The sequence below is a fragment of the Myodes glareolus genome, chromosome 2, assembly GCF_982192425.1.
Source record: "Myodes glareolus chromosome 2, mMyoGla1.1, whole genome shotgun sequence".
Taxonomy (NCBI): Eukaryota; Metazoa; Chordata; class Mammalia; order Rodentia; family Cricetidae; genus Myodes; species Myodes glareolus.
This window is the reverse complement of record NC_142027.1, coordinates 111837213-111853009: the sequence shown is the minus strand read 5'-3', so window position 1 is coordinate 111853009 and position 15797 is coordinate 111837213. Positions and strand designations below refer to the sequence as shown.

Genomic DNA, 15797 nt, shown 5'->3' with positions numbered 1-15797 from the left:
ACAATGCCAGTGCAGAGGCACAGGCCTTTAATCTCAGCACTGGGGAGGCTGAGGCAGGAGGATGGCTCAGAGTTCGAGGTCAGCCTGGACCACAGAGCAGACTTTTTCTCAGAAACCAAATAAATAAATAGGTGAATAAATAAGATATGTAATCTCAGCCCTGAGGAGGCCAGTCAAGGCCAGTCTGGACTATAGAACAAGAGCCTGTCTAGAAAATGCAAGAGAAATAAAATACAATGAAACATGCAATCACATTCCCCCAAGAGAGGCAGTGCTAAAGAGGTGACTGGCTGGCTGTTAAAGGTTCTAGAGGCTCAACCCTGCAGGGGTGGTACACGCCTTTAATCCCAGCACTTAGGAGACAGAGGCAGGCAGAGAGTCTGAGGCCAGCCTGGTCTACAGGAATACACAGAAACTATGTATCAAAAAAAACAAAAACAAACCCAAAGCAAAACAAAAAGAACTAGAGACTCTTGCAGAGGACCTGGATTTGATTCCCAGGACTTACATGACAACTCATAAGAGTCTAACTCCAGCTCCAGGGGACCCAACACCCTCCTCTGTACCCATACCAGGCATGCATGTGATACACATACGTGCATGCAGGCAAAACACCTGCATGTCTGAAATAATACTTAAAAAAGTATTCCTACCACCAGGAAAGCTGAGGCAGGAGGATGGCCGCTAATCAGAGGTCAGGCTGGACTGCAGAGCAATAATATTCAGTTTCAAGAAACCAAACATTTGCTGGAAAATGGATGGAACTAGAAAACATTATTTTGAGTGAGGTAACCCAGACACAGAAAGACAATTATCACAGGTACTCACTCATAGGTGGTTTTTAAACATAAAGCAAAGAAAGCCAACCTACAAACCACAATCCCGGAGAACTTAGACAGTAATGCAGACACTAAGAGAGATTTACATAGATCTAACCTACATGGGAAGTAGAAAGTAGAAAAAGACAAGATCTCCTGAGGAAATTGGGAGCATGGGGATCTTGGGGGAGGGTTGAAAGCAGGACGGGAGAGGCAGGGAGGCGAGCAGAGAAAAATGTAGAGCTCAATAAATATCAATAAAAAAAGAAACCAAACAAGTGAAGATAAAACGAAACAAAATGAAGTCGAATACAATTAATAAAATATGATAAGATGACACAAACGGCCTTTCCTAGAGACATCCTTCTTGATCTCGCCATTCTCTCCATCCTCGCCCCTCAAACGCGGTCTCCTGCAACCATAGCGGCCTCTAGCGGCCAGTGCGAGGCTACGCTGCACTGTATGCGCAGGCGCAGGAAGAGACCGCCTCCTACGCCCACTTCCGCTCTCTCCCAGTGTTGCCCGGAAACCGGGGCTGAGACTTCCGTGAAGACGTCACGGGGCGGAGCCTCGGGTGGCGGGAAGAGCCGGCGTAGGAATGGAGGTGCAGGAGAGCGGTTGTGGCGCGGCCGAGAGTGGGGCTCCTGAGCCCTCGCCTGTCCCCAGCAAGACCGCGGGCGGCGCCGGCCACTACGAACTGCCGTGGTGAGCGCGCGGCCGTAGTAACGCGCGCGGAGAGGTGATGGCGAGTGAGGGCGGGCCGAGCTCCCGGGACCCGGCTGTAGGCTGGGTTTGGGTTTGGGGGAACACCGAAGCTGCGATCCCGGGAGTCCAGATTTTTTTCTTTCTCTTTTTGAAACTGGATTTCTTTTTTTACTCTTTTTTTTCCCCCGTTGTGTGTCAGGGTCTTGTGTGACTCAGGCTGGGTTCTAACCCACTATGTAGCACAGGATGACTTTGAATTGCTGGTCCTTCTGCCCCCGTGGGATGACAGGCGTGGAACCCAGGGCCTCGTGGATGCTAAGCATGCACTCGATCCCATTCTCAGCCCCGAGTTCCGCTGTGCAGCCCAAGCTGTTCTTGAACTTTGAGCAGTCCTCCTGCCTCAGTTTCCCAAGTGCTGGAATGACAGATGTGAGTTACCAGGCAAATGCAGAGGTTTTTAATTTATTGAAATTGAGAGATGTATGGCTCAGAGTTCAGCTAATTGATGATGTTTGGACTTGACTAATAGCGCGCCACGTATTTTTTTATTGTTTGTTTAAAATATCGCCTAAAAGATTCACCAACTCCACCTTTTTACTTTTCTTAAGATAGGCCTCACTACCCTAAGCTAGTTTTGAACTTCATACATAGCCAAGAATGACCTTATATTCTGAACCGATGGTCTCTTCCACATAAGTACCAAGGCTATAGGTGTGTGCCACCACCACTCCCAGTTTTTTGAGTTCGGTGTTTTTTTTCTTGGATGAAAATTGATTGCAGACATTTGTACAAAAGCACATACTGTCATGGCCCTACCATTGGCACTTGCTTTTTCTTTATCAAATGTAGGGTCTATGGCACCAGACATCAGAGTGATCCCTTAGCTCACTGAAGTATCTGGACTATCTAGTGGTTCTCCACCTTCCTAATGCTGCGCCTTTGAATACAGCCACTCATGCTGTGGTGAACCCCCCCCCATCATAACATTATTTTTATTTCTACTTCATAACTGTAATTTTGCTACTATTATGAATTGTAATGTAAATATCTGTTTTCCAATGGTCTTAGGTGGCCCCTGTGAAAGGGTTGTTTGACAATCCCCGAGAGATCCCGACCATTGATCTAGAATAATACTAGAGGAAACATTACAAAAGCGGGAAATGTGGCTCAGTGGCAGAATTCTTGCCTGGCATTCTCAGGGGCTAGGGTTCTATCCCCAGCACTCAAAAAGAGGGGGAAAAAAAGGCTCACATTGCATGTAATTTAGCATTGTCTGGTCGCCACAGAAATAAGTAGAAAGAAAATCGGTGTCCAAGTGGAGTAGCATACACCTGTTAGGTCACTGTCAGCTACATGGTGAATAAGAGGCCAGCTACAGGATAATCTTTGTCTCCAGAAACAAGTCCTGATGAGATGGCTCATAACGAGGGTGCTTGTAGCCAAGCCAACAACCTGAGTTTAGTCCCTGGATTCTACAGGTTGGAAGGGGACAACTGACTCCCAAGTTGCTCTCTGACCTTGACACCTGTACTGTTGCACACGCAGTTTAAACATGTATGTATGTATGTATGTGTGCTTAAAGAAAACAACAGAAAGCACTCAGAAGGCAGAAGTTGATGGATCTCTGAGTTCACGGCCAGCCTGGTCTACAAAGGGAGTTCCAGTCTGGCAGGGACTACCTGGTGAAATCCTGTCTTTGAAAACAGAGAGAAACTAGAGAGCACAGGAAACGTTGACGGTCACATCATTGTAAATCTGCCATATCTGTGCCCAGAGCTGGAAAAGGTCATTTTCTCTCAACATTGCTCGTTGATTTAAAAGGCAGAACTCAGTGGTCAGGAGGCTGTGATAGGAGGGTCATGAGTTCCAGGCCATCTGGAGATGTGGCCTAGTTGATAGGACCCTTATCTGCCATTCAGAAAACCCACATTTCCATCCCCAGCACCTCATAAACTGGATGTGGTGAAGCCTGTAATCCTAGAACTGGGGAGGATTACAGTCAAGACTACAGGGAAGATGAAGGGCTGAAGAATCAAGGTCATCCTTTGCTGTGTAGTGAGTTCCGGGCTAGCCTGGGCTTCATGAGACCCTGTCTATAAATAAAGAAATAGATTCCAAATGGGCACAAGTGGTTTTTGTTTTTTATTCTATTATATGTCTGTGGGCGTATGCAGTGCCCTCAGAGGTTGAGGAGAGGGAGTTAGAACCCTGGGAACTGGAGTCACAGATGATAGTGAGCTGCATGTGGGTACTGGGAATTGAACCTGGGTCCCCTGGAAGAGCAGCTGGCGCTCTTAACTGCTGAGCCATCTCTCCAGCTCCAAAGGAACAATATTTTAATGAAGTGTCCAAGTGCCATTTCAGAATTGCTTAAGAACTGTTCACACATGGCCAGGCTGTGGTGGCACATGCCTTTAATCCCAACACTCTGGAGGCAGAGGCAGGTGGATCTCTGAGTTCGAGGCCAGCCTGGTCTACAGAGTGAGTTCTAGGACAGCCACGGCTACACAGAGAACAGAGAAACCTTATCTTGGGTGATGGGAGTGGAGGACGGACCAGCTGTCCACTCAGACTTTCCAGTCACAGCCCTAAACCACCAGTTCTGCTAGAGGGCGGCAAGAGTAGGCCAGTTGAAACAAAGACAAACTCAGGGTCGGCATAGTCTGCCTGGCACAGCAGAGACCTGGAGATGCAGCACTGGCATCATTTGCTGTGATGGAAGTGGGTGTACGGGGGTCCACTGCTGTGCACCTGGCAGTATCTGCAAATGGTGTGCAGCAGAGCTGGCTGGACGGAAACCACAGTTTACCCTGAGGTTCCTTAGCTGTGGGGGTGGACGGTCGAGGAGCCAGTTCATATCAGAGGTTCTCTTGTTATCTTTGTTTTGTTTAAAGCTTTTTCTTTTTGCATTTTTTTATTGAGAGGATGGGGGAGGAGTGGGAGAGGACCTTGCACCTGCTATACCACCTGTGTGGAGGTCGGAGACCAACTTCTAGGATTCTCTTCTACCATGTAGGTCCAAGGGATTGAACTCAAGTGGTCAGACCCATCAACAAGCACCTTTATCACTGAGCCATCTTGTTGGCTTCTTTTTTTGGTCTTGTTTTTGGGGGTTTTTGTTTTGTTTTGGTTTTTTGAGACAGGGTTTCTCTGTATATCCCTGGCTTTCCTGAACTCACTTTGTAAACCAGGCTGACCTCGAATTCACAGAGTTGCGCCACCACTGCCTGACTCCCCCCTCCCCTTTGGGATTCATTTTATTTTTTGTGTGTGTGTCTGTGTGTCTGTATGAGCATTGTGTGCGTGCAGTATGTGAAGACGCCAGGAGAGGGCATTGTGTCCTTTATAATTACAGTTCAGGAGGTTGTGAGCCACTGTGTAGATGCTAGAAGTCAAACTCGGGTCTTCTGTGTCAGCAAGTGCCCCTAACCACTGAGTCATTTCTCCAGCACATTCTTTTTTAACTTATTGAAAGTCTCTCTCTCTCTGCTTCCATACCCAACATAACTGGGATTGCGGGTATCTGCCACCATGCCTGGAAGGTTTTTATTTATTTATTTATTTTTGATATACATTGGTGTTTTGCTAGCCTGTATGTTTGTGCGAAGGTGTCAGATGCCCTGGAGCTGGAGTTACAGTTTTGAGCTGCCGTGTGGGTGCTGGGAGTTGAACCTGGGTCCTCTGGAAGAGCAGTCAGTGCTCTTATCCAGTGAACCAGCTCTCCAGCCCAGGGTTGTTTGTTTATTTCGTGACTGTATGTGCCATACAACAGTCCCACAGTGCATGTGGGCCTCACTTCTCTTCCTCCACCAGGTTCTGGGGCTTAAACTAAGGAAGATTAGCTTTTCTGTGACTGCCTTTATATGCTGAGCCATCTTGTTGGCTTCTTAGTTCTTCATTTTTGAGGCAGTTTGTGTATGCAGTAGAGGCTGGCCTAGAACTAGGGGGTCCTCCTGGCACGGCCTTCCTGTGTTGGCATTACAGGTAACACGGTCCCACCCTGCCAGAATTTGCAGGGTTGCCTTTTCCTGTCCAATCCTCTAGTTACTGAGAGGATAACCGTGACAATATTTGCTCTTTCCTAAAACAGGGTTGAAAAATACAGACCAATAAAGCTGAATGAAATAGTCGGCAATGAAGACACAGTGAGCAGGCTGGAGGTAAGGACTCTGTAACCCTTCCAACATCACACGTGGATCTGACTAGCTAGTGGCGATTGGAGAAAGATGGCCGAGGTGGTGAAGGAGGGTGACAAAGTACATGGTGAGCAGAACTTACATCAAGAAGAGTTTAATTTGGCTTTAGCTCACAGTCTAAGGTCACAGTCCATTCTGGGGGAAGGCCTGGCAGCAGAGATATAAGGCTGGTGGTCACGCTGCATCCACAGACCGGAAGCAGGGAGGTGGGTGATGTTGCTCGCTTAGCCCACTTCCTCCTTTTCACTGAGTTTGGCACCCCAGCCCATGGGAGGATCCCACCCACATTTAGGGTGGATCTTCCTACCTCAGTGGAGGCAGAGTTGGTTCCCTCCTGCCACCCTGTGGGCCTGATGAAGGATGACAGACAGCTTGTCAGCCCTTGCAGGCACCTTATCTGCTGAGCCAGTTTGCGTTCTTGTTATTGTTGTTGGTTTATGGGTTTTTGCTTGTTTTTTTTTTTAGCTTACTACCCAATATGTAGCCCTGACTGTCCTGAAACTTTCTGTATAGACCAGGCTTCTAACTCACAGAGATCCACCTGTCTCTGCCTCCCAAGTGCTAGAATTAAACGAGTGTGCCACCACACCTGGGCTGTTTATTTGTCTTCAAGACAGAGCTTTGATATGTAGCTTAAGTTGGTCTTAAATTCGCTCAACCTCCTTGGTGCTGAGATTAGAGCCATGTAGCCACACTTAACTTAATGAACCTCTTTTACCTAGGTCTTTGCAAAAGAAGGCAATGTGCCCAATATCATCATCGCTGTGAGTACCTGGGCCTGGTCCCCTGGGCATCTTGCATCCCATGTCTACTCCCTCCCTGGGGAGGCCCACAGGTCCCTGGTTGAGTTGTTGGAGAATCAGGAGAGCAAGTGCCAACAGCGGGGAGTTGTGGGAGCAGCAAGATCTATATAGGAACCCTTTAATTAATCAATTCATTTTTATGTGTATGGGTGTCTTGCCTGCATCTGTGTTTGTACACCATGGGCGTGTCTGGTTCCCTGGGAGGTGGGGGTAGTGATAATATATCCCTTGGAACTGGAGTTACAGCTCGTTTGAGGCATTGGGAATGGAAGACAGTGCTCTTAACTGCTGAGGCATCTCTCCAGCCTCTGGGTTTTCCCTGCCTGAAGCAGAGAGCTCTCACCCACAGGGTCCCCCAGGAACCGGCAAAACAACCAGCATCCTCTGCTTGGCGAGAGCACTGCTGGGCCCGGCGCTGAAGGATGCAGTTCTGGAGCTCAATGCATCAAATGACAGGTACAGTGGGAAGGGAGGCAGAGGCCTCCTGCTGTACCTGAGTCTAGAGGCTCCACTTGGTTGTGGCTCGTGCCTGGTGCTTGCTTCACTGGCTCCACGCTTAACGGGAATCATTGCCTTGTCTGAGTGTCTGAGGAGCACTTGCAGCGTTCCTCGTTTTAATGAAAATGTTAAAAAAAATGCTTTTTAAAATTTGTTTTTATTGCTGCTTATTTGTTGTGGGGAGGGGCATATGCCACGATGTACGTGTGGAGGTCAGAGGACACCTTGCTGGGAGCTGGTTCGCTCCTTCCCCAAAGTGGATCCTAAGGATCAAACTCAGGTTGTGAGGGTTGGCGGTAAGAACCATCCCCTAACTCTGTCCTCTGTGTGTGTATGCGTGCACGTGCGCATGCATGAGAATCAGAGCATAATCATGTGGAATTTTTTTTTTCCTTCTACCTTGATGTGGGTTCTGGGGATTGAACTCAGGTTGTCAGTCTTGCCTGGTCTGCCAGCAGGTGGCTTTACCCATTGTGTCATCTCACCAGCCCTGAAACCACTTTCAAATGTCAACTTCAGCCATGTTAATGTATTCGTGTTATTGTGCAACAGCTTTCTGGCCCTGCAAAACTGAAACTGCCCTCATGCGCCTCCCCATTTCCCTTCTGCAGCCCTGGCAGCCACAGCCCACCTTCTGGTCTGTGTATTTGACTGTTAGCTCATGTTCCCAGGTTAAAATAAGGCCTTGTAGCCCTTGGGGCTACAAGGAGGATTTACAAGCCCCTTATGAGGTTGGGGTGGTCTGTGGGAGATCCCTGCACTGGGAAGGGTAAGGCAGGTGGATTCTGAGTACCAGGTCTGCTCAGGTGCCATTTAAAGACCCTCTCTTAAGAAATACAGTATGGGGCTGGAGAGGTTGCTCAGCAGTTAAGAACATGTGGTGCACACCTTTGATCCTAGCACTGGGGAGGCAGAGGCAGGCAGTCTCTGAGTTTGAGAACAGCCTGGTCTACAGAGCAAGTCACAGGACAGCCAGGGTACACAGAGAAACCCTGAATCGAAAACTAAACAAATAAAAGGAACATGCTGCCCTTACCCAGAGTTTCCTTGTTCCCACGTCAGACAGCTCACAACTGCTGAGAACCCCAGCTCCAGGGCTTCTGACGCCTGGTCTCCACAGGCACCTGCCTACATGTGCCCTGTATCTGCTCAGACACATTAAAGGTCTGGTGTCCTCTTCTAGCCTGCAAGCATACATGCAAACAGAATATTGTATCCATAATAAATAAATAAATATTTAGAAATAAAAAAATAAGTAATAAAATAGGACCAGAGATGACTCAGTGGATAAACGCCCTCGCTGAGCCATCTTGAGATCTCTGGTTCTGCCCATATAACTCAAAGTGAAGAGGAGAACTGGGACTTTAAAGTTGTCTTCTGACCATATGTGTGCAAGTGCACACACACGAACCCCTCCCCATGATAATAAAAAGTTCCTCCGTTTGTGACACATGCCTTCTTCCTGTTTTTCAGGGGAATTGATGTGGTGAGGAATAAAATCAAAATGTTTGCCCAGCAGAAGGTCACCCTTCCCAAGGGCCGACACAAGATCATCATTTTGGATGAAGCAGACAGGTGCGGGCTGGAGATGGGGGTTCCCAAGTAGCCCAGGCTGGCCTTGGTTTTCCAGTCCTCCTGAACAATGCCCTCTTATGCTTGCCCCAGCATGACGGACGGTGCTCAGCAGGCGCTCAGGAGGACCATGGAGATCTACTCCAAGACAACCCGCTTCGCTCTGGCTTGTAACGCTTCAGACAAGATCATAGGTGAGCACGCAACCTGGTCACTGTGTCCAGTGAGGCGGCTTTTTTTTTTAAAGATCTATTTATTTTGTGAGGTGGTGATGGCACACGTCTTTAATCCCAGCACTCAGGAGGCAGAGACAGGCAGATCTCTGTGAGTTTGAGGTCAGCCTGACCTACAAAGCTAGTGTCAGGACAGGATCCAAAACTACACAGAGAAACCCTATCTCAAAGGGGAAAAAAAAATATTTATTTTATGTATATGAGTTCTGAGGCATCAGATCCCACTATAGATGGTTGTGAACCACCATGTGGTTGCTGGGAATTGAACTCAAGACCTCTGGAAGAACAGCCAGTGCTCTTAACTGCTGAGCCATCTCTCCAGCCCGAGACTCCCTTTTTATTTATTTACTCTTCTTTTTTTGGTTTTTCGAGACAGGGTTTCTCTGTAGCTTTGGAGCCTGTCCTGGAACTTGCTCTGTAGACCAGACTGACCTCGAACTCACAGAGATCCACCTGCCTCTACCTTCTGAGTGCTGGAATTAAAGGCGTGTGCCACTACTGCCCATCTTTATTTACTCTTTTCTTTTGTTTTTGATTGTGTGTGTGTGTGTCTGTCTGAGTATATGTGCCCTGGAGATGGGGTTACAGGCAGTTGTGAGCAACCTGATGTGGGTGCTGGGAACCAAGCTTGGATTCTCTGGGATTGAGCTCAGATTATCACACTTGGCACGTGCCTTCACCCGTGGAGCCCTCTTGCTGTCCCTGTTTTTATCTCTTATGGCACTGCAGATGCAGCTCAGACATGTTAGGCAGGCTTCTAGCTGTACCTGCCCGCTTTACTTTTTATTCTGAGACCTGGTCTTCCCTTACCCAGGCTGGCCTTGAACTCACGTTATAGCCCAGGAATGCCTTAAACCTACAGTTCTCCTGCCTCGGCATCCTGATTTGTTGGGATGACAGACCTGAGCCACTCAGCCCGTCTTGAACACACGCTGGTTGTTTCGTGTGCTGCAGCCCCTGGCATTGACTCAGCATTAGGCTTTGTGGCTGCCTGGTATGGCCAGGCCTCCACCTCACCACAGGGCCTCCTTATGGGGCCCTTTGTCCTTCAGTCCAGCTACTGCCCACAGCACTGGTCTACCCTGTCAGGCTGGTGTCACATCCTCCCGTCACCATATTGTATATTCTCTCTGTCCCATTTCTGTTTCGCTGATCCCCAGCAGTGGGGCCTTTTCTGTCCCACTTTCCCCTTCTGCACCCAAGTGTGTGTGTGTGTGTGTGTGTGTGTGTGTGTGTGTGTGTGTGTGTGGTCATACATAGGTTTGTTACCACATTCCTTTTCCATACCAGCTCATGACTGCCTAGGTGGGTGAATTGCTTAATGCTGACAGGACACACACACACACACACACACACACACACACACACACACACACACACACACTAGATGTCAGAGAATAATTTGTGAAGTCAGTTCTAATCTAGATGGGTCCCAGAATTGAACTCAGGTTGTCAGTCTTAGTGGCAAGCATCTTTATCCACTAAGCCATCTTGCTAGACCCCCGTCCTTTTTTATTGTTGTTGTTTATATGTTGGTGTTTCTTATGTTTTTGAGCCAGAGTCTCAAGTACAGGCTAACCTTGAATTGACCAAGGTTGACCTTAAACTCTTGATCCTCTTGTCCCTACTTCCCTATGTAATCCCAAGTGTCAGGGTTATAGGTGGGCACCTTCGTCCCTTGTCCCCTGTGGAGAGTCAAAGAGCTTGTTAGGGTTCCCTTCCAGTCTGACCAAACTGATCTTCCCTGAGGGGCCCACCCATCACACCATCACACTGGAGACCCCTAACTCGTTGTGGGGAGGGGAGGCTTGTATGTGTGGTGGTGTCTGTCCTGAGGCCTACCTTCTCTCCAGAAGCAGGACCTGGGTGTTGCTAACTCAGGTCTCTTTCCTTTTTTTTTTCTCCCCAACAGTTAAAGGCAAGTGTTTTTTTTTTTGGGGGGGGGTAAGGAAACACACCTACAGCACATGCACAGAGAAAAAGACCCTCCACAGAGCAGGGGGCAGGACCCGGAAAGCCAACAATCCAGCCTATTTGCTTCTTATCTGATAATTTGACACTTGGCTCTGATCAGCTCTGTCCAGATAAGCAGCAGGCCTTGCCAGGGAGCACTCACTCTGCTGTCTCTGCCCAGAGCCCATCCAGTCACGCTGTGCAGTGCTCCGCTACACCAAGCTCACTGATGCTCAGGTCCTCACCAGGCTCATGAATGTCATCGAGAAGGAAAACGTGCCATACACAGATGATGGCCTGGAAGCCATTATTTTCACAGCCCAAGGGGACATGCGCCAGGTTGGTGGGTGATTGTTGCTGCCTGTCTTGGTTAGGGTTTCTATTGCTGTGATGAAACACTATGACCAAAAAACAAGTTGGGGAGGAAAGGGTTTATTTGGCTTATACTTCCATATTGCTGTTCCTCACTGAAGGAAGTCAGGGCAGGAACTCAAGCAGTGCAAGGGCTGATGTAGAGGCCATGGAGGGGTGCTGCTTACTGGCTTGCTCCCCATGGCTTCTCAGCCTGCTTTCTTATAGTGCCCAGGACCACCAGCCCAGGGGTGGCGCCACTCAGTATGGGCTGGGCCCTCCCCATGAAACACTAACTAAGAAAATGGCTTACAGCTGGATTTTATGAAGGATCTCAGTTGAGGGTCCCTCCTTTCAGATAACTCTAGTTTGTGTGTCAAGTTGACCTAAGAACAGCCAAGACGCTGCCCTTTAAAGCTGAGGTGGAGAAGTGGGTGTTGTACCAAGTCTGGAGGGTGGGCGTTGGCTCTCTGAGAGGCAGGACCAGGAAAGACATAGTCACCCTTGACGCATCCCTTGCCCACTCCAGGCACTGAACAACCTGCAGTCTACCTTCTCGGGATTCGGCTATATCAACAGCGAGAATGTGTTCAAGGTACCAGGGCCGAGGGGCTGCTCTACAGTAGTGGACCACACGGCCACTTCCCACCACTGCTTTGTCTCTCCTGCCCAGAGGACCAGTGGGAGGGTCTGGGGCGGGGTACACATGTGAGTGGTGCGAGGTGGGCAGATCCACGCTAGCCTGCAGCAGTCTTCCTTGATTCCCTCCCTCACCACCTCCCCTCAGAGCTCCCCTGCGCTGTGGGCTGGGCTCTGGTTTCTCCTCCCCTCCCCTGTCTCCTGTCCTCTCCTGTCCCCTCCCTCTCTCTTCTCTTTTCTTGACAGAGTCTGTGGCCCAGACTGTGTACCCAGACTGGCCTTGAACCTTCACCTCCCACATCTGGAATTATAAGCATGCACCACCATCCCCAACTTATTTATTTTAGAGACAGGTCTCAATATATAGCCCATACTGGCCTTGAATTGAGATCCTCTGGGGTGTTTTGGGTTTTGGTTTGGTTTTTTTTTTTTTTTTTTTTTTCTGAGACAGAGTTTGTGCCACCACCACTCAGCTCTTCCTGAGTTCGAGGATACAGGCATGTGTCACTGTGCATAGCACCATGCCATTAACGCCATCCAAGAAGAGAGTCTTTTGGGGCCTTTGCCTGCTTTGTGGTTCATTCATTTCGGATATGAGAAATGTAACCATGGCATCAGGAGCTGTCATATTTGGGGATGTCTGTGGAAGTGAGAAGAGTTCCAAAATCCCATGCCAGTTGTTGGAGCGTTGGCGCAGACTAATCTGTGGGGCCTCATGCTGCCTCTCCTGGTGTTTGCGCAGGTCTGTGACGAGCCCCACCCCCTGCTGGTGAAGGAGATGATCCAGCACTGCGTGGATGCCAACATCGATGAGGCTTATAAGGTGGGCCTCTTGTTCCTCCCCTGACTTCAATGGTGGCACCAGGACTCCGCATCACTGTCCTTGACCCTTAAAATCACTCTCAGCTTCGGGTGGACTTTTCTTACTTTGCTTGTCACTCGGAACCTGACAGAAGCGGCTCAGCAGAGGCAGGCTTTACTCGGATCTCCTTGCAGCCATGGCAGCTTGTGGTGGTGGGAGCATGGGGCTAACACACTTTACATTTTTTTTTTAAATTTACATGTCAGCTTCCAGTCCAGTTGACTAGGGACAGGGCAGGGTTGGGCTTAACAAGAAACTGAAGTGTCGGGCAGGGAAACAGGTACAGCCAGAGGCTGGTTACTGAAGGAAGAACAAAGCTAACTCTTAACACCTGACACTAACCCTAACACTACCAGAGTCCACCCCATGGTGCCAAAGCTCAGTGGACTATCTCTAGACACAGCCCCAATCTGGGGGAAGAGGACGGGGAGAGGGGAAGGCACGGGGCTAATGGAATCCTGCCCTGCGTAGGTTGTCTGGTCCCATCATGCAGGGGCCTCTTCCTTACTGAGCCTGGGAGAGCCAGTGGTGAGGAGTTCCACCTGGAAAGCTCCGGATAGATGTATCACACCATCGTGCCTGTAGTCGGGGACATATGGCGCCTGCTGGGAAAGCGGGCTAAATTACCTGCCGCGATCAGAGGGCTGGGTGACACAAGGCATCTTTGGGGCCACCAGCATCTCCATAAGGTTCGGGTGTTCCTCAAAGCTTCATAGGACACCCGGGCCAAGCTAATGGTGATAGGCTAGGACCACTGTGGGACCACCTCCATCTCCCTTCCCTGGTCACGGTGTTCAGAGCCTGTTGGGTCTTTCATCTAGATTCTTGCTCACCTGTGGCACCTGGGCTACTCACCAGAGGATGTCATCGGCAACATTTTCCGAGTGTGTAAAACCTTTCCGATGGCTGAATACTTGAAACTGGAATTCATCAAGGTTAGTCAGAGCTCAGGAATACCTTGTGCGCTTTTGCCACCTTTTGAGTCTAGTGGCTTCTTGCTTTATTTTTAGACAAGGCCTTACAGTGTAGCACAAGCTGGGACTACAGGCGTGCGCTACCACACTACTCTGCGTTGGTGTCTTCAGTGTGCATAGTGCCCTCCAGCCCTGCTGTAACATGCCCATTGCTTGGCCCTTATCACTGAGCAGTATTCTGCTGTTGGCTGTGTCGTGGTCACTTGTTCTCTAGGAAAGGCATTTGTAACTAAAATGTTGCTGCATGCTGGCACACATAAGATAGCTTGACTGCCAAGTTCTTGTTCTACATGGGTGGGTTCCCAGGTGTGAGACCACCAACTCAGACAAATGTACATTTAACTTTGGTTAATGAATTTGACTAGAGCTGGGCAGTGGTGACGCACACCTTAAATCCCAGCACTTGGGAGAACTGTGAGTTCGAGGACAGCCTGGCCTACATAGTGAGTTCCAGGACAGCCAGGGCTACACAGAGAAACCCTGTCTCGAAAAACAAAATAACAAAAAATAATTTGACGCGATAGCTCAGTTGGGAGAGTGCACACCTCGAGTGTGCAGAGCCCTGGGTTGATGTTCAGCTCTGCAAAAGATAGGTGCTGCTAGGTGTGGTGGTGCTCACCCTCAGTGCTTCACAGTGAGACTAGGTGTGGTGGTGCTAACCCTCAGTGCTCCACAGTGAGACTAGGTGTGGTGGTGCTCACCCTCAGTGCTCCACAGTGAGACTAGGTGTGGTGGTGCTCACCCTCAGTGCTCCACAGTGAGACTTTGTTTCAAAACAACAACAGCAAAAGTAACTGGGTGTTCTTTTGCCTGTCTATAGTTCCATCCTTTGAAGTAGAGGCAGGAGACTCAGAAGCCCAGGGCTATCCTCAGCTACATAGGGGCTTTAAAACTGGCTTGGCCTATGTGAGACCCTAGCAGACTGGGGCTGTAGCTCAGCTCTGTCCCTTTGCCTGGAACACCCTTTTACATACAGCATGAGCTAAACTTGAGTGAAGCCAGGCTTGTCCTCTTACTGTGATGCATTTTGAGGTCATTGTATATGTTTTGAACCAACCACAGTTTAGATAGAAAGGAGCCCACACTCCCGGCTAAACCACCGGCTCCTTCGGCTTGTGTTTCAGGAGATTGGATACACTCACATGAAAGTGGCAGAAGGTGTGAACTCCTTGCTGCAGATGGCTGGACTCCTGGCCAGGCTGTGTCAGAAGACCATGGCTCCAGTGGCCAGTTGAGATGAAACGAGGAGGGTCCTTGTCACTGAGACACTGATGGTCCAGCTTTCCAGTCATGGGAGATGTGCCCAAGACATCATTAGAACATGCTCACTTCGCTTCTTGTTCTGGGAGAACAGGGTCTCTTGTAGCCCAGGCTGGCTTCAAACTCCTGCAGCTGTGCCTGACCTTGAACTGCTGTGCTGGTCCTCCTGCTTCTGCCTCCTGAGTGCTGGGGGTGAGACCCTCAGGCGAGCACGCTGGTGCTGGCGGCGTGTGACTGAGCTCTGAAGGGTTTCCACTTCTGCTCTTTTATCTGAATCCAGCTGCAGGCCTGATGTGGGGCGTGGCGGGAAGGTCCCCAACCTCCTCAGTCCTGGGCTTGTAGCTGAAGTCTCAGGATTTTGTCCTGCATTGCTTAACTGCTTGAGGCCTGGTGTACCCTGCTAGTAGAAACAGTGCCCGCGGCCGGAGAGAGCGCAGTGGGTGAAGTGCTGGCCAGGCACCTGACCACCTGCGTGCCATCTCCGGAGCCCACGAGAGGCGGAAGAGAACTGACACCACAGAGACATTCTCTGAGCGCAGGGTATGGTGGCGCACACCTTTAGTCCCAGCACTCGGGAGACAGAGGCAGGAGGATCTCTGCAAATTCAAGGACTACAGAGAGACTTGTCTCAAAAAAAAAAGATGTCATCTGGGCCCTGCATACATGCACACACAATAATAAGTAAAATTGTGAAAATAAAATTTAAGAAATGAAGCCAAGTACAGTAGCACACACCATGATTTTCAAATTATTTAATGTGTATGAATGATTTTTATTTTTAAGGTTGATTTGTCTGTGTGTGTTGATGCTTTACCTGTGCACCGTGTGCATGTAAGGGCATTGAATCCCTTGGGACTGAAGTTGCAGATACTTGTAAATCTCCATAGGGGTGCTCGGAATTAAGCTCAGGGCCTCCTAAGAACAACCAGAACT

At 49.3% G+C, this 15797-nt stretch overlaps 1 protein-coding gene across 1 annotated transcript; it reads left to right on the top strand.

Moving 5' to 3' along the window:
• The first annotated feature begins 1367 nt into the window (after positions 1–1367).
• Positions 1368–15583, top strand: Rfc2 (replication factor C subunit 2). The gene is made up of 11 exons (XM_048433800.3): positions 1368–1523; positions 5614–5683; positions 6442–6483; positions 6872–6978; positions 8494–8595; positions 8686–8786; positions 10960–11117; positions 11659–11724; positions 12511–12591; positions 13452–13565; positions 14729–15583. The coding sequence occupies exons 1-11, from the start codon at positions 1417–1419 to the stop codon at positions 14837–14839; spliced, it is 1059 nt and encodes a 352-aa protein (XP_048289757.1). The 5' UTR covers positions 1368–1416; the 3' UTR covers positions 14840–15583.
• Positions 15584–15797: the final 214 nt, after the last annotated feature.